At 45.7% G+C, this 25680-nt stretch overlaps 1 protein-coding gene across 23 annotated transcripts in view; it reads right to left on the bottom strand.

The window, feature by feature from the left end:
• LOC110521090 (gephyrin) overlaps nucleotides 1–25680 on the bottom strand; it is a 161565-nt gene that overhangs the window by 28722 nt on the left and 107163 nt on the right. For 14 of the 23 annotated variants that reach the window (XM_036976168.2, XM_090233189.1, XM_090233190.1 and 11 more), the window contains exons 9-10: nucleotides 9964–10005; nucleotides 6928–7002 (exon numbers count right to left, since the gene is read on the bottom strand). The exons of 5 other annotated variants lie outside the window; for them this stretch is intronic. In XM_036976168.2, coding sequence (XP_036832063.1) covers nucleotides 6928–7002; nucleotides 9964–10005 — 117 coding nt within the window. The remainder of the gene's footprint in view (nucleotides 1–6927; nucleotides 7003–9963; nucleotides 10006–25680) is intronic. 4 more of the 23 variants (XM_090233191.1, XM_090233192.1, XM_090233193.1 and 1 more) reach the window with 1 other exon arrangement.

Below are 25680 nucleotides of genomic sequence, written 5' to 3'. Positions count from 1 at the left end.
GGGGAGTGTGAGAGAGAAGAGTGCGAGAGGGGGGGTATATAGAGTGAGAGAAAGAGGAGAGAAGAGAGAGAGAGAGGTGAGACAAAAGAGGAGAAGAAAGAACGGTTTGGGGAAGAGAGGGAGTGGGGATGAAAGCGAGAGAGAGGAGGGGATGGGAGAGAGGCACTAAGGCTACAACAAGACATAGTGAGATCAACTTGCATAATGAATAACAAAGCAGAATTGCAGACTACCAATCAACAACTAGGTGATGATATTCAGTACATTACAGGTGTGTCTCTGACGGGATGTTCAAGGTGGACTTTTACACACACTACACAAACATGACCATACACAGTACCCAAGAAGATGTACTACACAACAAACACATTGGGTGTTTCTCTAATTAAATCTGCAGTATCCCATCAGTCTGTGAGGGAACCATTTCAAAAGTCAATCTTAAACAGCAAATCTGTTCCTATTCTTTAGACTTGTTAACACATCTGTCCATAATGCTAATGTAATTCTACTAACTGGAAGGTAGGATCAGGTCAGTGATCCGGCTAACCGCTCCTCAACATTCATGTCATATTTAGGTGTAACCGTATGAGAAGGGTGGAGGATGCTAATACATTGGTGGTACCGAGAATGGACAGAGGGTGAGGCGCAGGTGGGAAGACAAAAAACAGAACTTCACTGAGACAAGCACTGAAGTAACTTTCTAAAGAGATATACCACCAGAGAGAGAGAGAGAGAGAGAGAGAGAGAGAGAGAGAGAGAGAAGAGAGAGATAGAGGAGAGAGAAGAGAGAGAGAGAGGGGGGAGAGAGGAGAGAGAGATAGAGGAGAGAGAAGCGAGAGAGAGAGGAGAGAGGGAGAGAGAGAGAGGAGAGAGAGAGAGGAGAGAGAGAGAGGAGAGAGAGGGGAGAGAGAGAGAGAGAGGAGAGAGAGAGAGGGGAGAGAGAGAGAGAGAGGAGAGAGAGGGGAGAGAAAGAGAGAGGAGAGAGGAGAGAGAGGAGAGAGAGGGGAGAGGGGAGAGAGAGAGAGAGAGAGAGAGAGGAGAGAGAGGGGGGAGAGAGAGAGAGAGGGGAGAGAGGAGAGAGAGAGGAGAGAGAGAGAGGAGAGAGGAGAGATAGACAGATTTTCTAGTACAGGTTTCACATCATTCAAACAGTTTGCACACACACACACTACGCAACTCACAGAACTTAAAGACAGAACTTAAAGCATGTACAGACATGCTGTAGGTGCACACACACACACACACACACACACACACACACACACACACACACACACACACACACACACACACACACACACACACACACTGCAGTGTAGAACAACTGCTGAATATGTATGTGTGTGTAGGTGTGTGTGTGTAGGTGTGTGTGTGTGTATGTATGTGTGTAGGTGTGTGTGTGTGTGTGTGTATGTATGTGTGTATGTGTGTATATACAGTGCATTCAGAAAGTATTCAGACCCCTTCCCTTTTTCCACATGTTGTTATGTTACAGCCGTATTCTGAAATGGATTAAATAAGTGTTTTCCCCATCAATCTACACTCAATACCCCATAATGACAAAGCAAAAACATTTTTAGAAATATTTGCAAATGTATTAAAATAAAAAACTGAAATACCTTATTTACATAAGTATTCAGACCCTTTGCTATGACACTAAATTGAGCTCAGGTGCATCCTGTTTCCATTGATCATCCTTTTGATGTTTCTACAACTTGATTGGAGTCCACCTGTGGTAAATTCAATTGATTGGACATGATTTGGAAAGGCACACATCTGTCTATGTAAGGTCCCACAGTTGACAGCGCATGTCAGAGCCAAAACCAAAGGAAGGAATTGTCCGTCGAGCTCCGAGACAGGATTGTGTCGAGGCACAGATCTGGGGAAGGGTACCAAAAACTGTCCGCAGCATTGAAGGTCCACAAGAACACAGTGGCCTCCATCATTCTTAAATTGAAGAGGTTTGGAACCACCAAGACACTTCCTAGAGCTGTCCGCCCAGCCAAACTGAGCAATCAGGGAAGAAGGGCCTTGGTCAGGGAGGTGACCAAGAAACTGATGGTCACTCTGACAGAGCTCCAGAGGTCCTCTGTGGAGATGGGAGAACCTTCCAGAAGGACAACCATCTCTGCAGCACTCCACCAATCAGGCCTTTATGGTAGAGTGGCCAGACAGAAGCCACTCCTCAGTAAAAGGCACATGACAGCCCACTTGGAGTTTGCCAAAAGGCACCTAAAGGACTCTCAGACCATGAGAAACAAGATTCTCTGGTCTGAAACGAAGATTTAACTCTTTCGCCTGAATGGCAAGCGTCACGTCTAGAGGAAACCTGACACCATCCCTACGGTGAAGCACGGAAAATAGCTATGCAGCGACTCTCCCCATCCAACCTGACAGAACTTGAGAGGATCTGCAGGGAAGAATGGGAGAAACTCCCCAAACACAGGTGTGCCAAGCTTGTAGCGTCGTCCCCAAGAAGACTCAAGGCTGTAAACACTGCCAAAGGTGCTTCAACAATTGATGAGGGAAAAAACAATTTAATCTATTTTAGAATAAGGCTGTAATGTAATAAAATGTGGAAAAAGTCTAGGGATATGTGTACTTTCCGAACACACTGTATGTATGTGTAGGTGTATTTGTTTGAGTAAACTGTTGATACATCATGTGTGAATATGCTGAGTAACTGTGTTTGTGTGTTTGTGTGTGTTTGTGTGTGTGTGTGTGTGTGTGTGTGTGTGTGTGTGTAGCAGAGCTTGCATTGGGCTAGACCCTGACAATACAGCTACCTAATACAGAGTGCCAAGAATACAAACACACATCTGCCAACAACCCTAATCGCTTTACACGGCAACCTGATAGTCGCTGCGGAAACACCCTGAAACGGCCTGACGACGGGTTGTCATGACGATCGGCCACGGAGATCAATGGCAGAGGGGTTGGTAGAGGTGGAGGGACGTGGGGAGGGGTTGGGAGGTACAGCAAGTGGCGAGTGCAGAGGCTGGATCAGGGAGAAAGATCTCTTAGTGGACGGCGACGGCTGCGTAGCTAAATGCCCGGGGGTAAATCAATGGACCAATAAGAGAAGAGGTTTAGAAGCGGCTTGAGGGGATGAGGGGACTGTTTCTGTGTTTCTGTGCTGAGCTCAGCAGAAAAACACAGGCACTGTAACACAAATTATGCAAAGAGGAAGATTTAGGAGGAGAGGAAGAGGAGAGGGCTGTGACATTGGGCAGGGAGGGGAGGAGAGGAAGAGGAGAGGGCTGTGACATTGGGCAGGGAGGGGAGGAGAGGAAGAGGAGAGGGCTGTGACATTGGGCAGGGAGGGGAGGAGAGAATGAGAGGAGGGGAGAGGATGATAGGAGGGAAGAAGAGGAGAGAAAAGGAGAGGAGAGCAGAGTTGAGGAGAGCAGAGTTGAGCAGAGTTGAGGAGAGCAGAGTGGAGGAGAGGAGTTCCAACCTCCTCTACCAATGACCTGTCCCACAGGGGAGAGGGATAGAAGAGAGGGGAGGGAGAAAGGGGAGGAAGAGGAGTTCTTCTGTAGCTCTCCAAAGATGAGACTCAATTCCCAAAGCAGCGCCTAAGGGGGAGAGAGGGGAGGGAGAGAGGAAGGGGAGGAAGAGAGGGGAGGGAACAAGGGAGAGAGGGGCGGGAGAGAGAGAGGGAGAGATGTCCCTGGTTGGCTCTCTGCTCCACACGACTACTCTAGAATTCTCCAGGGCTAACCTTCAGCACTTCTTCTGGCTATACTGACTGTATGCTACTGTGGCACCCACCCACACACCCACCCACCCACCCACCCACCCACCTATTCTCTGGTACAAGGACATTCACGTGCATCTCTTCTCATAGACATTAACAAAAACACATACATAGACAATAACAATGCTAAAATAAATGCTCCCCTCCCCACAGGCACACCACGACTAGATGGGTAATGAATGACAGAGAATGAACAGTGGAGGAGTTCTAGAGAGGCATGGGGAGAGATGTACGGTACACTATCCTATCTCCAACCCTACTGAACACTATCCTATCTCCAACCCTACTAAACACTATCCTATCGCCAACCCTACTAAACACTATCCTATCTCCAACCCTACTGAACACTATCCTATCTCCAACCCTACTGAACACTATCCTATCTCCAACCCTACTGAACACTATCCTATCTCCAACCCTACTGAACACTATCCTATCTCCAACCCTACTGAACACTATCCTATCTCCAACCCTACTGAACACTATCCTATCTCCAACCCTACTGAACACTATCCTATCTCCAACCCTACTGAACACTATCCTATCGCCAACCCTACTGAACACTATCCTATCACCAACCCTACTGACCACTATCCTATCACCAACCCTACTGACCACTATCCTATCACCAACCCTACTGACCACTATCCTATCTCCAACCCTACTGAACACTATCCTATCTCCAACCCTACTGAACACTATCCTATCTCCAACCCTACTGAACACTATCCTATCTCCAACCCTACTGAACACTATCCTATCTCCAACCCTACTGAACACTATCCTATCTCCAACCCTACTGAACACTATCCTATCACCAACCCTACTGAACACTATCCTATCTCCAACCCTACTGAACACTATCCTATCTCCAACCCTACTGAACACTATCCTATCTCCAACCCTACTGACCACTATCCTATCACCAACCCTACTGACCACTATGCTATCTCCAACCCTACTATACTGAACACTATCCTATCTCCAACCCTACTGTACTGAACACTATCCTATCGCCAACCCTACTGTACACTATCCTATCTCCAACCCTATTGTAACGAACACTATCCTCTAACTCCACTGAACACTATCGATCTTCAACTCTACTGAACACCATCTATTTCCAACCCTAGTGTAAAGTACTCTACTGTATGGGCTTTGCTATTGATGGACACACACTGTTAAAATGCATAATTAGAGATATGTGTTGATATGAACAGAACAAGCCAAATTGCTAAGCAAGATTACACTACCCATACTACTCTATGAGCCAAATTCCAAAATATAACCTTTTCATAGTGTGTGTTTCTATGTCAATATATATCCTATGTTTCCATCCTGCCTCTCCTAATGTACATCCTCCCTCTCTTTCCTACAGTCTCTATGTCCTGTAGATGAGCTCCAGTACTGCATCACCACACAGGGGAGCTGCAGAGGGCAGTCTGCCTTAGACGGTGAGACCTCTGTGGGCTGTGGATCCTGGCCCTCTTTCCTGTCTATCTACCTCTGGATGTCTGACCTGACAGCTGTCTTTAACTGGATTCTATGAGGCCCTAGTGCTGTGTGGTGACGGTAGCTGTGTCTATGTTGGGGAGCGGGGCCCGCATGCCGGCATGGGGGAATGGGGGGTAGATAGAAGGTAAGGGGGAGGGGGTAGATAGAAGGTAAGGGGAAGGGGGTAGATAGAAGATAAGGGGGAAGGGGTAGATAGAAGGTAAGGGGAGGGAGTAGATAGAAGGTAAGGGGATGGGGGTAGATAGAAGGTGAGGGGTAGATAGAAGGTAAGGGGATGGGGGTAGATAGAAGGGGGAGGGGGGTAGATAGAAGGCAAGGGGGAGGGGGTTAGATAGAAGGTAAGGGGGAGGGGGTAGATAGAAGGTAAGGTGGAGGGGGTAGATAGAAGGTAAGGGGGAGGAGGGTAGAAAGAAGGTAAGGGGGAGGGGGGTAGATAGAAGGTAAGGGGGAGGGGGGTAGATATAAGGTAAGGGGAGGGGGGTAGATAGAAGGTAAGGTAGATAGAAGGTAAGGGGGGGGTAGATAGAAGGTAAGGGGATGGGGGTAGATAGAAGGTAAGGGGGAGGGGGGTAGATAGAAGGTAAGGGGAGGGGGGTAGATAGAAGGTAAGGGGAGGGGGTAGATAGAAGGTAAGGGGGAGGGGGGTAGATAGAAGGTAAGGGGAGGGGGTAGATAGAAGGTAAGGGGAGGGGGTAGATAGAAGGTGGGAGGGGGTAGATATAAGGTAAGGGGGAGGGGGTAGATAGAAGGTAAGGGGAAGGGGGTAGATAGAAGGTAAGGGGGAGGGGGGTAGATAGAAGGCAAGGGGAGGGGGTAGATAGAAGGTAAGGGGAGGGGGTAGATAGAAGGGGGAGGGGGTAGATAGAAGGTAAGGGGGTAGATAGAAGGTAAGGGGGAGGGGGGTAGATAGAACGTAAGGTAGATAGAAGGTAAGGGGTAGGGGGGTAGATAGAAGGTAAGGGGAGGGGGGTAGATAGAAGGTAAGGGGAGGGGGGTAGATAGAAGGTAAGGTGAGGGGGTAGATAGAAGGTAAAGGGGAGGGGGGTAGATAGAAGGTAATGGGGAGGGGGGTAGATAGAAGGTAAGGGGGAGGGGGTAGATAGAAGGTAATGGGGAGGGGGGTAGATAGAAGGTAAGGGGGAGGGGGTAGATAGAAGGTAAGGGGAGGGGTAGATAGAAGGTAAGGGGAGGGGGGTAGATAGAAGGTAAGGTGAGAGGGTAGATAGAAGGTAAGGGGGAGGGGGGTAGATAGAAGGTAAGGGGGAGGGGGGTAGATAGAAGGTAAGGGGAGGGGGTAGATAGAAGGTAAGGGGAGGGGGGTAGATAGAAGGTAAGGTGAGGGGGTAGATAGAAGGTAAGGGGGAGGGGGGTAGATAGAAGGTAAGGGGAGGGGGTAGATAGAAGGTAATGGGAGGGGGTAGATAGAAGGGGGAGGGGGTAGATAGAAGGGGTAGGGGTAGATAGAAGGGGGAGGGGGTAGATAGAAGGTAAGGGTGAGGGGGGTAGATAGAAGGTAAGGGGGAGGGGGTAGATAGAAGGTAAGGGGAGGGGGTAGATAGAAAGTAAGGGGGAGGGGGTAGATAGAAGGTAAGGGGGAGGGGGTAGATAGAAGGTAAGGGGGATGGGATCGATAGAAGGTAAGGGGGGTTTACCTGGTCCAAGGTAGAGTACCTTGACTTGAGCGTGATGACCTCATCCAGGTGAGCCCTGAACTCTCTCCGTGAGGCCTGGAGAAAGCCACAGGATAGGTCACTCGCCTTCACGCACGCCATCAAGCATCACACACCACATACGCGCACACACACAGACACACACACACAGGCACGCAGGTAGGAAAGCATGCAAATGTCCTGGTACATTACATTAGAACACATGTATAGTTTTGACCTAACACACACACATACACGTGGGCACACAATCACACGCCAACACGCGGGCACACAATCGCACGCACGCACACACACACACAGTGAAACAAAAACACACACACCCACCCATAAGCTACCCATGAGACACACACACACACACACACAGAGATCCAAGCCAGGACTACTGCCCAGACACCCATACAGCAATCCATTTTTTTTAAAGAAAATACTTTGCAAAAAAAGTCCACTGACTGCAAAACAAGCACTACTACGACGATACAGAACCAGAAATGGATGAAATAACAACCAAATAATGTGATGGCAACTTCTCAAGAGTTTTCACTCCAAACTAGAGCACATTTTGCATGGGGTCTGACAGTGAGTTAGTGATAGTGAGTGAAGGAGAGGGAGTGTTAGTGAGTGGAGGAGAGAGACTTAGTGTTAGTGAGAGACAGTGTTAGTGAGTGGAGGAGAGAGACTTAGTGTTAGTGAGTGGAGGAGAGAGACTTAGTGTTAGTGAGATACTTAGTGTTAGTGAGAGACTTAGTGTTAGTGAGTGGAGGAGAGAGACTGAGTGTTGGTGAGAGACTGAGTGTTAATGAGTGGAGGAGAGAGACTTAGTGTTAATGAGTGGAGGAGAGAGACTTAGTGTTAGTGAGTGAGTTAGTGTTAGTGAGTGAGTTAGTGTTAGTGAGTGAGTTAGTGTTAGTGAGTGAGTTAGTGTTAGTGAGTGAATGACAGTGATATTGGCTGTGTGTGTGTTGGTGTACTGGTGGATAAAAGGTATATTTTCTCTCCAGTGCTTGGTTGAATCAACATTGTTTTTGCGTCATTTCAACAAATAAATACCCTGCTCAAAAAAATAAATGGAACACTAAAATAACACATCCTAGATCTGAATGAATGAAATATTCTTATTAAATACTTTTTCCTTTACATAGTTGAATGTGCTGACAACAAAATCACACAAAAATGATCAATGGAAATCAAATTTATCAACCCATGGAGGTCTGGATTTGGAGTCACACTCAAAATTAAAGTGGAAAACCACACTACAGGCTGATCCAACTTTGATGTAATGTCCTTAAAACAAGTCAAAATGAGGCTCAGTAGTGTGTGTGGCCTCCACATGTCTGTATGACCTCCCTACAACGCCTGGTCATGCTCCTGATGAGGTGGAGGATGGTCTCCTGAGGGATCTCCTCTCAGACCTGGACTAAAGCATCCGCCAACTACTGGACAGTCTGTGGTGCAATGTGGGGTTGGTGGATTGAGCGAGACATGATGTCCCAGATGTGCTCATTTGGATTCAGGTCTGGGGAACACCATGACTGACCCACCGCCAAACCGGTCATGCTGGAGGATGTTGCAGGCAGCAGAACATTCTCCACGGCGTCTCCAGACTCTGTCACGTCTGTCACATGTGCTCAGTGTGAACCTGTTTTCATCTGTGAAGAGCACAGGGCGCCAGTGGCAAATTTACCAATCTTGGTGTTCTCTGGCAAATGAAAAACGTCCTGCATGGTGTTGGGCTGTAACCACAACCCCCACCTGTGGACGTCGGGCCCTCATACCACCCTCGTGGAGTCTGTTTCTGACCGTTTGAGCAGACACATGCACATTTGTGGCCTGCTGGAGGTCATTTTGCAGGGCTCTGGCAGTGCTCCTCCTGCTCCTCCTTGCACAAAGGCGGAGGTAGCGGTCCTGCTGCTGGGTTGTTGTCCTCTTACGGCCTCCTCCACGTCTCCTGATGTACTGGCCTGTCTCCTGGTAGCGCCTCCATGCTCTGGACACTACGCTGACAGACACAATAAACCTTCTTGCCACAGCTCGCATTGATGTGCCATCCTGGATGAGCTGCACTACCTGAGCCACTTGTGTGGGTTGTAGACTCCGTCTCATGCTACCACTAGAGTGAAAGCACCGCCAGCATTCAAAAGTGACCAAAACATCAGCCAGGAAGCATAGGAACTGAGAAGTGGTCTGTGGTCACCACCTGCAGAACCACTCCTTTATTGGGGGTGTCTTGCTAAATGCCTATAATTTCCACCTGTTGTCTATTCCATTTGCACAACAGCATGTGAAATGTATTGTCAATCAGTGTTGCATTCCTAAGTGGACAGTTCGATTTCACAGAAGTGTGATTGACGTGGAGTTACACTGGGTTGTTTAAGTGTTCCCTTTATTTTTTTGAGCAGTGTACAATGTGATGATGTTGAATCAACGTGGAAAACTGATTGGATTTGCAACAAGTCATTAACGTAGGGGGGGGGCTCAACTTACCCCACTCTCGCCTATTGCATCAGAGCCCTTAGTGTCCAGCGTTTCCCTGGCTTTTCTAAATAGTCACTAAGAGGAAATCGACTGACAGGGTGGAAGTATCCTTCCACTGCCCATCAATTGGAGATGGACACCGTATTCCATCCCAATCGTAAATCTCATTACGTAACAGTTAAATCAATACTACAAGAGTGTCAACCACACGAGAGGTGCCTGTTAGAGATAGTGGACCAAGCCAAGCTCAAAACCAGCTGAGGGGTGGAGCAATGCACTGTGGGTACAATCAACATCTGACTACCATGATGTTTCAACTCTAACACTGTACTTAAAATTACATGTCAGTAAGAGTGTGTGGATTGGATGGTGCGGTGATGACCCTAAGTGGTTCTGTGTGTGTGTGTGTGTGTGGGGGGGTGGGGGGTGGGGTGGTGAGCAAGCATGCCAGGTGAAAGAGGAGGAGGGGGGCCGTGGTCACTGAAGCCATGACAATGCCATGACGACGGTGGCCATGGCGATGCATTAGAAGTCATGCAGGAGTACCTCAGCAATGCTTAGGGTGGATGAACAGGAGGGGAGCCGCGCCTAGTGCCACGAGACAGAAGGAAGAGGAGGAGAAGGAGGAGGAAGAGGAGGAGGAGGGGAAAAGAGAACAGGGTTAACATAGCCAGACAGACAGACTGTGAGACAGACAGTACCCCTGTCCGTCAGGAGGCCCACCGCTCTGTGTCTCATGCTGTGTTCATGTGCTATCAGAATGATCAGAAGTAATCAGACGCATCCAGACTTGGAGCTTCTGAAGTCCAAAACAATACAAAATGGCCTTCCAAGTGTTACTCGGATAGCGTTGCTGTACCCCGCTTCCCTGTTAGACACGTACGAGTTTCCTAGTTCTGAGTAACACATGAACGCAGCATCAGTGTGTCTGTCCCAGGTAAGCCAGCGAAGCCGAGGGTCAAGGGCATTATGACACGTGTGTGTGTGTGTGTGTGTGTGTGTGAATGACCCAAGCAAAGCATCAAAACCTTTACTAACTGTGGGAAAGATGCTGTACATAGAAAACATAACACAAACTATCATATTAACACATCATATTAACACCCCCATAACTGTCTAACCCTGTTTGATCTGTAGATGATGGTAACCTGTAGGCCTCATAACTGTCTAACCCTGTTTGATCTGTAGATGATGGTAACCTGTAGGCCTCATAACTGTCTAACCCTGTTTGATCTGTAGATGATGGTAACCTGTAGGCCTCAGACCATTCTAACCCTGTTTGATCTGTAGATGATGGTAACCTGTAGGCCTCATAACTGTCTAACACCATTCTAACCCTGTTTGATCTGTAGATGATGGTAACCTGTAGGCCTCAGACCATTCTAACCCTGTTTGATCTGTAGGCGATGGTAACCTGTAGGCCTCAGACCATTCTAACCCTGTTTGATCTGTAGATGATGGTAACCTGTAGGCCTCAGACCATTCTAACCCTGTTTGATCTGTAGATGATGGTAACCTGTAGGCGTCAGACTATTCTAACCCTGTTTGATCTGTAGATGATGGTAACCTGTAGGCCTCATAACTGTCTAACACCATTCTAACCCTGTTTGATCTGTAGATGATGGTAACCTGTAGGCCTCAGACCATTCTAACCCTGTTTGATCTGTAGGCGATGGTAACCTGTAGGCCTCAGACCATTCTAACCCTGTTTGATCTGTAGATGATGGTAACCTGTAGGCCTCAGACCATTCTAACCCTGTTTGATCTGTAGGCGATGGTAACCTGTAGGCCTCAGACCATTCTAACCCTGTTTGATCTGTAGATGATGGTAACCCGTAGGCCTCAGACCATTCTAACCCTGTTTGATCTGTAGATGATGGTAACCCGTAGGCCTCAGACCATTCTAACCCTGTTTGATCTGTAGATGATGGTAACCTGTAGGCCTCATAACTGTCTAACCCCGTTTGATCTGTAGATGATGGTGACCTGTAGGCCTCATAACTGTCTAACACCATTCTAACCCTGTTTGATCTGTAGATGATGGTAACCTGTAGGCCTCATAACTGTCTAACACCATTCTAACCCTGTTTGATCTGTAGATGTTGGTAACCTGTAGGCCTCAGACCATTCTAACCCTGTTTGATCTGTAGATGATGGTAACCTGTAGGCCTCAGACCATTCTAACCCTGTTTGATCTGTAGATGATGGTAACCTGTAGGCCTCAGACCATTCTAACCATGTTTGATCTGTAGATGATGGTAACCTGTAGGCCTCAGACCATTCTAACCCTGTTTGATCTGTAGATGATGGTAACCTGTAGGCCTCAGACCATTCTAACCCTGTTTGATCTGTAGATGATGGTAACCTGTAGGCCTCAGACCATTCTAACCCTGTTTGATCTGTAGATGATGGTAACCTGTAGGCCTCAGACCATTCTAACCCTGTTTGATCTGTAGATGATGGTAACCTGTAGGCCTCAGACCATTCTAACCCTGTTTGATCTGTAGATGATGGTAACCTGTAGGCCGTAGACCCTTCTATCCTTATATACTCTGTAGTATAAGCAATGGGAGTGGAACTATGTGATGGTGACTTTAAATAAAATAAATAAAAATTAAACTCAAATGTTGTTATTTGTCACATGCTCTGAATACCACAGGTGTAGACCTTACCATGAAATGCTTACTTACAAGCCCCTAACCAACAATTCAGTTTAAAAAAAAATCATAATATTGACTAAATTAACTAAAAAATTAAAGAGCAACAATAAAAGAACAATAACGAGGCTATATACAGGGGATAAAATGGGGGGGGTGGGGGGATTAATGTAAATAGTCTGGATAGCCATTTGATGAATTGTTCAGTAGTCTTATGGCTTGGGGGTAGAAGCTGTTAAGGAACCTTTTGGACCTAGACTTGGCACTTGGTACTGGGACTCCGAGCCAAACAGACCGCTGGGACTCCGAGCCAAACAGACCGCTGGGACTCCGAGCCAAACAGACCGCTGGGACGCCGAGCCAAACAGACCGCTGGGACGCCGAGCCAAACAGACCGCTGGGACGCCGAGCCAAACAGACCGCAACCAAGGACGGACAATAATGTACTATACACATTACATTCCATTCAACACTTCATAGGAATTAAATGTTTCATTTACTGAACTGATGGTACCTGCATCTGACTTTTATGTTGCTTTCAAGACAACTGGGAACAAAACAAGTAATGAGGTCAAATTATGACATCAGTGATCTTCAGGTCAGAAAGACAGAATTCTAGAAAGATGCCAGAGTTTCCGAGTTGGAATTCCGAGTTGGATTTCTTCAGAGTTCCCAGTTGTCTTGAATGGACTGAAGTCGGAAGTCAGAGATTTACGAGTTCCCAGTTGTTTTCAACATGGCATTACTCTCAGTGGAGGGTTGGAGACAGCAGCGAGTTTGTTTCTGATGGTCCCTGCTCTCTCCTTCCTTTCCTCCGGTGAGACTGACCAGAGAGAGGAGACACAGTCTTCCACCTGCTCTCTCCTTCCTTTCCTCTGGTGAGACTGACCAGAGAGAGGGGACACCGTCTTCCACCTGCTCTCTCCTTCCTTTCCTCTGGTGAGACTGACCAGAGAGAGGGGACACCGTCTTCCATCTGCTCTCTCCTTCCTTTCCTCTGGTGAGACTGACCAGAGAGAGGGGACACCGTCTTCCATCTGCTCTCTCCTTCCTTTCCTCCGCTGAGACTGACCAGAGAGAGGAGACACCGTCTTCCACCTGCTCTCTCCTTCCTTTCCTCTGGTGATACTGACCAGAGAGAGGTGAGACTGACCAGAGAGAAGGGACACTGTCTTCCACCTGCTCTCTCCTTCCTTTCCTCCAGTGAGACTGACCAGAGAGAGGTGAGACTGACCAGAGAGAGGTGAGACTGACCAGAGAGAGGTGAGACTGACCAGACAGAGGTGAGACTGACCAGAGAGAGGTGAGACTGACCAGAGAGAGGTGAGACTGACCAGAGAGAGGTGAGACTGACCAGACAGAGGTGAGACTGACCAGACAGAGGTGAGACTGACCAGAGAGAGGTGAGACTGACCAGAGGGAGGTGAGACTGACCAGAGGGAGGTGAGACTGACCAGAGGGAGGTGAGACTGACCAGAGGGAGGATACACATTCTTCCACCTGATGGAGAAACTCGAGTCGCACCGCATCTGCCTCATGCACAAACTCATGTTGTTCCTACGACCAGAGAAAGTTACATTTTCCTCAATATTAAAATAGATACAACGTTTATAATAATACAAATGCAGGGCTATCCATACACATAGCTACTCATTCATTGCAGCTGCAGAGCGAGCGGAAGTAGGGGGAATCGCCTTTTATGGTTTGTAATAGATTTGAATAAAAACAGTGTTGACAGTGCTAAAATGAACTTAAACATGAACTCACTCTTTAAAACATCAGCTCTTTGCTGTATTCTTGGACAGTCTCTCTGTAGTCTTGGTTTTAAAAAATGATTAAATATTACGTAGGCTAGAATGAAACTTTACTGTGGCCGGGGTTGTGACAGCTCGTAGGCACGGTGATTTGAGCTATCCAATTGGCCAGCAGTAGGCAAACTCAATTTAGCTAGAGTTCTCCAGGTCCACTGGGGAGGAGTTTGTCTTTTTAGACAAATGAAATGGTTGAAAATATGAACACTTCGTTTCCCCGATTTGCAGGGATTCTGAATTAACTGCACCTACCGCCAACAGCAAAAAATTTAAATAAAAGGAGAGCAAGCTTTGATCATTGGCTTTTCTACAGAAATGTTTGGTGATCGACTAGGAATGCCTTGAAGATTGGTGACCACTGGTCTAAGGTGTCTGGGATGATGGAGTTGATGTGTGCCATAACCAGCCTTTCTAGGCTTCATGATTACAGATGTAAGTTCTACAGGGCGGTAGCCATTGTGGCAGGTAGCCTCAGAGTTCTTGGGAATAGGAATGATGGTGGTCAGCTTGAAACGTGGGGATTACAGAATGGGACAAGGAAAGCATGAAATTAACCGTAAATATGCCTGCAAGCTGTTCTGTGCGTGCTCTGAGAACACTCCGCGGCCATGAGAGCGTTGACCTGATTCAAAAACCTCACTCACGTCTGCTTTGGAGAGCGAGATCACCCAGTCCTCTGGGTTGGTGGGGGCCCTTATGCACGGCTTGGTGTTGTTTTTTGTCGAAGCATGCATAAAATGCATTGAATTGGTCTGGTAGAGAGGCATCATTGGGCAGGTCACGGCTGGGTCTAACCAGTAATGGACTGTAGCCCTAGCGCCAACCTCAATGTGAATCCAGGGCTTTTGATTGGGGAAGCAGCGAACCTTAACTGTTGGGGACAACGTCGGCGATGCATTTCTTAATGAAGCAGGTGACAGAGGTGGTTAGCTCGTCGACACTGTCAAAGGAGTACAGGAACATATTCCAGTCAGTGCTAGCAAAGCAGTCCTGTAGCAAAGCCTCCGATTCGGAAGACCATTTCTCTACGGAGAGCGTCATGGGTAATTCCTGTTTGAGCTTCTGCTGAGCAACTGAGCTAGAAAGGATCACCGGCATACGCAGAGAGATATAATACTGGACAGACTTATCCACTTTACACAGCTACTGTAGCAACGACCGCAATCATTGGACTACACCCACAACATAGAGAGAGATCTATCCTACAGACACTACTGTACGGACAGTGTATCGCTGTTCGAGGCTACGTAGCAACGACCGCAGTACAGTGAAGTGCTGTTCAAGGCTACGTAGCAACACCCAGTACAGTGTGTTACATACTAGGAAGGACGCCTACTATGGCTGATATGGATGGATGTGTGTGGATGTGTATGGATGTGTGTGGATGTGTGTGTGATGTGTATGGATGTGTGTGTGATGTGTGTGTGTGTGATGTATGTGGATGTGTGTGTGATGTGTGTGTGTGGATGTGGATGGATGTGTTTGGATGTGTGTGTGTTGTGTGTGTGATGTGTATGGATGTGTGTGTGGATGTGTGTGTGGATGTGTGTGTGATGTGTGTGGATGTGTGTGTGACATGTGTGATGTGTGTGATGTGTGTGTGATGTGTATGGATGTGTGTGATGTGTGTATGATGTGTGTGTGATGTGTGTGTGATGTGTATGGATGTGTGTGATGTGTGTGTGATGTGTGTGGATGTGTGTATGATGTGTGTGTGATGTGTGTGTGATGTGTATGGATGTGTGTGTGATGTGTGTGTGATGTGTATGGATGTGTGTGTGATGTGTGTGTGATGTGTATGGATGTGTGTGTGATGTGTGTGTGATGTGTATGATGTGTGTGTGATGTGTATGGATGTGTGTGATGTGTGTGTGATGTGTGTGGATGTGTGTGTGATGTGTATGGATGTGTGTGTGATGTGTGTGTGATGTGTGTGATGTGTGTGTGATGTGTATGGATGTGTGTGTGATGTGTGTGTGATGTGTATGGATGTGTGTGATGTGTATGGATGTGTGTGTGATGTGTGTGTGATGTGTATGATGTGTGTGTGATGTGTATGGATGTGTGTGTGATGTGTGTGTGATGTGTGTGGATGTGTGTGTGATGTGTGTGGATGTGTGTGTGATGTGTGTGTGATGTGTGTGATGTGTATGATGTGTGTGTGATGTGTGTGTGATGTGTATGGATGTGTGTGTGATGTGTGTGTGATGTGTATGGTTGTGTGTGTGATGTGTGTGTGATGTGTATGGATGTGTGTGTGATGTGTGTATGGATGTGTGTGTGATGTGTGTGTGATGTGTATGATGTGTGTGTGATGTGTATGGATGTGTGTGATGTGTGTGTGATGTGTGTGGATGTGTGTGTGATGTGTGTGTGATGTGTATGGATGTGTGTGTGATGTGTGTGTGATGTGTGTGATGTGTGTGTGATGTGTATGGATGTGTGTGTGATGTGTGTGTGATGTGTATGGATGTGTGTGATGTGTGTGTGATGTGTGTGGATGTGTGTGTGATGTGTGTGGATGTGTGTGTGATGTGTGTGTGATGTGTATGGATGTGTGTGTGATGTGTGTGTGATGTGTGTGTGATGTGTATGGATGTGTGTGTGATGTGTGTGGATGTGTGTGTGATGTGTGTGTGATGTGTGTGTGATGTGTATGGATGTGTGTGTGATGTGTGTGTGATGTGTATGGATGTGTGTGTGATGTGTGTGTGATGTGTGTGTGATGTGTATGGATGTGTGTGTGATGTGTGTGTGATGTGTGTGTGGATACAGCATATTTTTATTTAACCAATAAGAACTAATTCTTATTACAACGACGGCCTGGCAAGAGGCAAAACGGCGCCTGTGGTGACGGGAGCTGGGATGACAAAAACAACAACAATGTACGGCAAAACGGACAACACAGACAGAAGACACTGGCAACCGCACAAATACAACAGCAAACAAATAGAGTGTGTGTGTGTGGAGTAAAAACAATATGCTTCCTTACATAAGGCAACACAAACTAGTGCCATCGGGTGACAACTAGAAACAGCAACATGTCTCAACAACTTGTTAATCTATTTGTCCTTTGACCTCCTCCAGGGACACCAGGTCCCGGGGTTGTAGGTTGGCTTGGAGGGAATTCCAAACACCAGGGGGCTGAGTAACAGAAGGACCGTTTTCCATGTTTGGGACTGTTAGCATAAAACAAGATTGAGATCGGAGCTTGAATGTGTTTCCATTTCTATCTAGAAGAGAAGCAGTTTTCCTGAAATGGCCTTATAAATAAGAATGTAGCAGTGTTTGAGTCCGAGTGATGCCAGTGATGTCCTCCCAACAACACTGTAGAGATCGCATTGGACAATGTGCATGTGTGTGTATATGCATGAATGTGTATACAGTGTTATGTGTGTGTTTTTAAAATAAAAAAAATACCAGCCTAGGAACAGTGGGTTATTCTGCCTTGTTCAGGGGCAGAATGACAGATTTTTACCTTGTCAGCTCTGGGATTCGATCTTGCAACCTTCAGGTTACGAGTACAACACTCTAACCACTAGGCTACCTGCCGCACCGTATGCTAACAGTGTGTGTGTTGTGTGTGCATACAGAATGTATAAGTGTATAAGCGTGTATGTGTGTGTTAACACTGTGTGTGTTGTGTGTGCATACAGAATGTATAAGTGTGTAGGTGTGCATGTGTGAATGTGTGCGTGTGTGCATGTGCGCGTGTGCATGCGCTTGCCTGAGCTACACCCTTCCCTTGGCCATATCTCTTCTAAGGGGGACGGAGATAGAGGTCAAGGGCTCAAGGCGGTGATTTGTTTATAACAGTCTTCTCAGAGTGATTCACTTTACATATTCCAGTGAAGGAGGAGGAGAGACGTCTTGCCTTGGCTCCAAAGGTATACATTTGTATTTATTATGGATCCCCATTAGCTGCTGCCAAGGCAGGAATGAAGGCAGTTAATACCATTTTAAAAACATTACAATACTTTCATTACAGAACTCACGACACACTAAGTGTGTGCGCTCAGGCCCATACTCCACTACCACATATCTACAACCCAAAATCCATGTGTACGTGTGTGTATAGTGTGTATGTTATCATGTGTGTGTATGCATGTGTCTGTGCCTATGTCTGTGTTACTTCACAGTCCCCACTGTTCCATAAGGTGTATTTGTTTAATCTAAATCTGATTCTACTGCTTGCATCAGTTACTTGATATGGAATAGAGTTCCATGTAGTCATGACTATGTAGTACTGTGTGCCTCCCATGGTCTGTTCTGGACTTTGGAATTGTGAAGAGACCTCTGGTGGCATGTCTTGTGGGGTATGCATGGGTGTCAGAGCTATGTGCTAGTTGTTTAAACCAACAGCTCAATGCATTCAACATGTCAATACCCCTCACAAATACAAGCAGTGATGAAGTCAATCTCTCCTCTACTTTGAGCCAGGAGAGATTGACATGCATATGATTAATGTTTGCGCTCTGTGTACATTCAAGGTCCAGCCGTGCTGTCCTGTTCTGAGCCAATTGCAATTTTCCTAAGTCCTTTTTTTGTGGCACCTGATCAAACAACTGATCAGGAGTCTAGGTGCGAAACTAGAGCCTGTAGGACCTGCCTTGTTGGTAGTGCTGTTAAGAAGGCAGAGTAGTGCTTTAATATGGACAGACTTCTCTCCATCTTAGCTACTGTTGTATCTAAAATGTTTTGACCATGACAGTTTACAATCCAGGGTTACTCCAAGCAGTTTAGTCACCTCAACTTGCTCAATTTCCACATTATTAATTACAAGATTTAGTTGAGGTTTTGGGTTTAGTGAATGATTTGTCCCAAATACAATGCTTTAAGTTTTTGAAATATTTAGGACTAATGTATTCCTTGCCACACATTCTGAAACTAATTTCAGTTGCTGTAGTAGATGATGTGTATAGTGTTGAGTCATCCACATACATAGACACACTGACTTTACTCAAAGCACTGACTTTACTCAAAGCACTGACTTTACTCAAAGCACTGACTTTACTCAAAGCACTGACTTTACTCAACTAATATGTTGTTCGTAAAGCTTGAAAAGGTAAGGAGCCTAGACAGCTGCCCTGGGGAATTCCTGATTCTACATGGATTATGTTCAAGAGGCTTCCATTAAAGAACACCCTCTGTGTTGTTAGACATGTACGTAACTCTTAATCCACAATATAGCAGGGGGTGTAAAGCCATAACACATACGTTTTTCCAGCAGCAGACTATGATCAATAATGTCAAAAGCCACACTGAAGTCTAACAAAACAGCCACCCCAATCTTTTTATCACCAATTTCTCTCAGCCAATCATCAGTAATTTGTGGAAGTGCTGAGCTTGTTGAGTACCCTTCGCTATAAGAGTGCTGAAAGTCTGTTGTCAATTTGTTTACAGTAAAATAACATTGAATCTGGTCAAACACAATTTTTTCAAACTACTAAGGTTTGGCAACCGGCTGATTGGTCGGCTATTTGAGCCAGTAAAGGGGGCTTTGCTATCCTTAGGTAGCGAAACTCTCCTTCCAGACTCACATTAAACATCTCCAATCCAAAATTACATCTAGAATCGGCTTCCTATTTCGCAACAAAGCATCCTTCACTCATTCTGCCTAACAAACCCTTGTAAAACTGACCATCCTACCGATCCTTGACTTCGGCGATGTCATTTACAAATTAGCCTCCAACACTCTACTCAGCAAATTGGATGTAGTCTATCACAGTGCCATCCGTTTTGTCACCAAAGCCCCATATACTACCCACGACTGCGACCTGTATGCTCTCATTGGCTGGCCCTCGCTTCATATTCGTCCCCAAACCCACTGGCTCCAGGTCATTTCTAAGTCTTTGCTAGGTAAAGCCCTGCCTTATCTCTGCTCACTGGTCACCATAGCAGCACAAACCCGTAGCATGCGCTCCAGCAGGTATATTTCACTGGTCATCCCCAAAACCAACTCCTCCTTTCCTTCCAGTTCTCTGCTGCCAATGACTGGAATGAATTGCAAAAATCACTGAAGCTGGAGACATATCTCCCTCACTAACTTTAAGCAGCAGCTTACAGATCATTGCACCTGTACACAGCCCATCTGTAAATAGCCCACCCAACTACCTCATCCCCATATTGTTATTTATTTGCTCCTTTGCACCCCCAGTATCTCTACTTGTACATTCATCTTCTGCACATCTATCACTCCAGTGTTAATGCTAAATTGTAATTATTTTGCCCCTCTGGCCTATTTATTGCCTTACCTCCCTAATCTTACTACATTAACACACACTGTATATAGATTTTTCTATTGCTTTATTGACTGTACGTTTGTTTATCCCATGTGTAACTCTGTGTTGTTTGTGTTGCACTGCTTTGCTTTATCTTGGCCAGGTTGCAGTTGTAAATGAGAACCTGTTCTCAACTGGCCTACCTGGTTAAATAAAGGTGAAATATATATTTTTTTAAAGCCTGAGGGGACACACTTTCTAGTAGGCTTCAAGTGAAAATATGGCAAATAGGAGTGGCAATATCGTCTGCTATTATCCTGAGTAATTTTCCATCCAAGTTGTCAGACCTCAGTGGTTTGTCATTGTCGATAGACAACAATACATTTTTCACCTCTTCCATAGTCACTTTACGGAATTCAAAATTACAATTTTTGTCTTTCATATTTTGGTCAGATATACTTGGATGTGTAGTGTTAGCATTTGTTGCTGGCATGTCATGCCTAAGTTTGCTAATCTTGCTGTCATGCCCTGACCTTAGAGATCCTTTATTCTCTATTTTGGTTAGGTTGGGGTGTGACTAGGGTGGGCATTCTAGTTTATTTATTTATTTATAGGTTGGCTTGGTATGGTTCCCAATCAGAGGCAGCTGTCTATCGTTGTCTCTGATTGGGGATCATATTTAGGCAGCTTTTTCCCACCTGTTTGGTGTGGGATCTTGTCTATGTATAGTTGCCTGCGAGCACTACATCAGCTTCACGTTCCGTTTTGCGCTTCATTGTTTTCTGTGAGTTTCATTTAAATAAACATGTGGAACTCTACGCACGCTGCGCCTTGGTCCATTTATTCCAGCGTTCGTGACACTTGCCAATGAAAAAAATAACTAAAGTAGTTGGCAATATCAGTCGGTTATGCAATGAATGAGCCATCCGATTCAATGAATGATGGAGCTGAGTTTGCCTTTTTTCCCAAAATTTAATTGAAGGTGCTCCAAAGCTTTATACTATTATTCTTTGTCATTTATATTTGTTTCATAGTGTAGTTTCTTCTTTTCATTCCGTTTCATCTTAATTTGCAGAACATTTTGCCAATTGGTTGTGCAGCCAGAATAATTTTGCACGCCCAATTTTTCAGTTTTTGATTTGTTAAAAAAGTTTGAAATATCCAATAAATGTCGTTCCACTTCATGATTGTGTCCCACTTGTTGTTGATTCTTCACAAAAAAATACAGTTTTATGTCTTTATGTTTGAAGCCTGAAATGTGGCAAAAGGTCGCAAAGTTCAAGGGGGCCGAATACTTTCGCAAGGCACTGTATTAGTAACTGGAATAAGCAATTTCATAAATGTGTCAAGTACAGTGTCTGTTTGCTCCTAATTACACACCATGGACCAACATATATTATTTACATCAACAACATAGGAATCACTACAAAACTTCTTGTATGACTATATTATATTATGCCCAGCCTTTGGAACTTTGGTTTTCCTAGATATGGCTACTATATTGTGATCACTACATCCAATGGATCTGGATACAGCTTTCAAGCACATTTATGCAGCATTATTAAAGATGTTTTTTATTTTATTTAACCAGGCAAGTCAGAAATTCTTATTTTCAATGACGGCCTGTTCAGGGTTAACTGCCTGTTCAGGGGCAGAACGACAGATTTGAACTTGCAACCTTCCGGTTACTGGCCCAATGCTCTAACCACTAGGCTACCCTGCCGCCCCATGTGATCAATACATGTTGAAGATGTCATTCCTGTGCTGTTTTTAACTACCCTGGTAGGTTGACTGATAACCTGAACCAGGTTGCATGCATTGGTTACAGTTTGAAGATTTATCTTGAGTGGGCAGCCTGATGAAAGTCAGTCGATATTTAAATCACTCAGAAAATATACCTCACTGTTGATATTACATACATTATCAAGTATTTTACACATGTTATCCAGATACGGACTGTTCCACCACTGGCATTTCTGTAAATGTTATAACCTTGTATTGCTACCACTGTATCATCAAATGCTTTGTTTAAGTGAGTTTCAGAGATGAATGTCATCTGTTACTAACAAGTTATGAATTTCATGAACCTTGTTTCTTAAGCTACATATGTTAACGTGGGCTATTTTGAGGACTTTTCTGGGACGCTTGCTTGTTTTCATTGCTTTACTGGGAAGCTTAGCAGAAGTAGATATGATGATGTTATTTATGTTAGTGCAGGGTGAGCTGCACAGGGTGAACTTCCTACTAGAGCACACCGCCTCAGTGCTAACAGTATAACTCTGGTTCATAGACACATGATTACTGCATACTGTATAGCTGTAGGATCAGCAGAGGCATTCAGGCCAGTTAAAGGGACATACATTAGGTTACTTACATTGTGTCTACTGATGCCCCTGGTGTAATGTACAATTGGTAAAGCATAATGATGACTCAGCGGCACAATGGTAGGGATTAACTGAGCTGGACTTGGGTCATTGATAAGTCATTGTCTCAACACAGCCTTATAATGCTGTGAAAGGATCCAGGAACCCAAATGATTTGGGTGGATCCCATCCTCCTTATAAAACATGTTCTGTTTCCAAAAGGTATCGACATTGTCAACAAAAGTTACACCCAATGAGCTGCAATAATCACGTGGCCAGTTGTGAAGAGAGAATCCTGCTAAAGAGTTCAATGCCACGATTCAGAGATGGCAGAGGGCCAGATATGATGGGACTTTTATTAGTGTTTAGTAGAGAGTCAATCAGCTCTTTGAAATCCAGTTTCAACTGTTCAGAGCTGATGTCATTAAAACCCACATGGACTGCGATAGAATCAATGTCCATGTGCTAGCGTAATACATTCAGGAGCAGCTTAGTAATGTCATTTACACATGCTCCGGGATAGGACATTGTTTTTGCACCAGGTACAGTCACATATCTTAACATGGAGCTGCCCGAAATCCCGGCTGGTGAGAAGGACGAGGAAATCCGCCAACTCCCACGCTTCACAGGATGGTGCCTCCGACAGATGGAGATGCCCCACTCAATACAGAGCAGGATGGAAGGTTGCCGACGTCGACTTCAAAATCATAGGGGAAGGAGTAGGAGTAGGCACAGCGGCCGCAGACACAGTTACCCCTAGCGATAAAGGTGCAGGGAGATCAAGCTCCAGGGCGTCTACACTATTTGTTGTTTGTATCTGCTCCGGGCCTCTCGTTGGGAGTGTAGGCTGCTTTGCGGCAGGTCGCTGTCTTCGGCTTCCACAGCTTGTGACATGCGACCATCGTTGGTTGCCGTGCTCCTTCGACTCCACTATCAGGGGGGTCCCCAAGTGGGGAAGTGGTCTAAGGCAGTGCATCCCAGTGCCAGAGGCATCAATACAGACCCTGGTTCGATTCCAGGCTGTATCACAACTGGCCGTCCCATAGGGTGGCGCACCGGCCCAGCGTCGTCCGGGTTTGGGTTTGGCTGGAGTAGGCTGTCATTGTAAATAAGAATTTGTTCTCAACTGACTCATTTTTTGTTCTTTAAAATAACATAAAATTGATCAGAAATACAGTGTAGACATTGTTAATGTTGTAAATTACTATTGTAGCTGGAAACGACAGATTTTTTTATGGAATATCTACAGAGGCCCTTTACCAGCAACCATCACTCGATGCAATGGCATGTTGTGTTAGCTAATCCAAGTTTAGAATTTTAAAAGGCTAATTGATCATTAGAAAACCCTTTTGCAATTATGTTAGCACAGCTGAAATCTGTTGTTCTTATTAAAGAAGCAATAAAACTGTCCTTTTTTAGACTATTTGAGTATCTGGAGCATTAACATTTGTGGGTTCGATTACAGGCTCAAAATGGCTAGAAACAAATACCTTTCTTCTGAAACTCATCAGTCTTTTCTTGTTCTGAGAAATGAAGGCTATTCCATGTGAGAAATTGACAAGAAACTGTAGATCTCGTACAACGCTGTGTACTACTCCCTTCACAGAACAGCGCAAACTGGCTCTAACCAGAATAGAAAGAGGAGTGGGAGGCCCCGGTGCACAACTGAGCAAGAAGACAAGTATATTAGAGTGTCTAGCTTGAGAAACAGACGCCTCAACTGGCAGCTTCATCAAATAGTACCCGCAAAACACCAGTCTCAACATCAACAGTGAAGAGGCGACTCCGGGATGCTGGCCTTCTAGGCGAGACAGAGACAGAGAGTGAGAGAGAGGGTGAGCGAGTGAGAGGGTGAGCGAGTGAGAGACATATATAGAGAGAGAAAAAAGAGAGAACAGTGACACAGGGATTGAAAAAGAAAGAAAGAGACAGAGAGACAGAAGAAGAGAGAGAGAAAGAGATCAGGGTCAAACAGACCCCGCCTCCACACACACACACACTCCCACATGCTTCATTAATCCAAACTCAACCCCTATGTAACTGCACTACATGCTCACTAGAGTGGAAGGGTACAACTACACTAGCATCACAGTCAGAGTGTGTGTGTGTTACTCTGTCTGGTAGCAGTGTGTGCCTGGTAGCAGTGTGTGCCTGGTAGCAGTGTGTGCCTGGTAGCAGTGTGTGCCTGGTAGCAGTGTGTGCCTGGTAGCAGTGTGTGCCTGGTAGCAGTGTGCCTGGCAGCAGTGTGCCTGGCAGCAGTGTGCCTGGCAGCAGTGTGCCTGGCAGCAGTGTGTGCCTGGTAGCAGTGTGTGCCTGGTAGCAGTGTGTGCCTGGTAGTAGTGAGACAGTCTGTCCATGTGTGTGTCTGTCTGTGTTAATTTTCATGTTGTGTTATTTGTGTGCATTAAAAGTTTGTGTGTGTGTGTGTGTGTCTGCTCCTGGGCTGTGCAGACAGACAGCTTTGGACATTGGAGCCGTGCGTCTGGGTGCCTCTCTCTTTGGTGTGTGTGTGTCTGGTCTGGAGGCAGAGCAGCAGAGGGTATTTCCGCTTCAAATTAAGACTTGTGAGAACATGTGGTGAGAGGCGCCACACACACACACACACACACACACACACACACACACACACACACACGCTGACTCATGTGGGGGATAAAGAAACTCCTGACAGAGAGGCAGCAACTCAAACTGGGTCATTAACAAAAGGGCTTTAGTTTAGTGATGTAGAGTACTAGGCCTCGTACTGCAGTGGTACTAGTAACATAGAGACAGCAGCACCATGGCTACTCCTTACATTACACGTCCGCTATACAGAACATATAGAACACAAGTTATACAATAACACCACTGAAGATAAGAGGATCGGAGCACAGCTTTCTCTAGACTCTACATCCTTACATACAGAGAACAAGACTCTATACTCTAGAATCAACAACAACCCCAGGTTACTGTAAGTAGGTGGAGTCAATCTTCTTGGAACTTTTGGACAGATTCATCTCAGTTTTCATTGTTGCTAAGCAACATAGCAACAATGAAAACTGAGATGATTCTAAGTACGGATCTGCTTATGACACCAAAAAAACTTTGTAAATTCATTGTAAATTAAAAACACAGACATTGAGTCACTTCTCACGGTATATTCATCCTCAGGTCTCCACAGTGTACCATTCTAAGACACCAGTACATAAAGACCATGGACAGCCTGACTGAA

The sequence above is a fragment of the Oncorhynchus mykiss genome, chromosome 4, assembly GCF_057628025.1.
Source record: "Oncorhynchus mykiss isolate SJ-2025 chromosome 4, ASM5762802v1, whole genome shotgun sequence".
NCBI lineage: Eukaryota > Metazoa > Chordata > Actinopteri > Salmoniformes > Salmonidae > Oncorhynchus > Oncorhynchus mykiss.
This window is presented reverse-complemented; position numbering and strand designations above follow the sequence as displayed.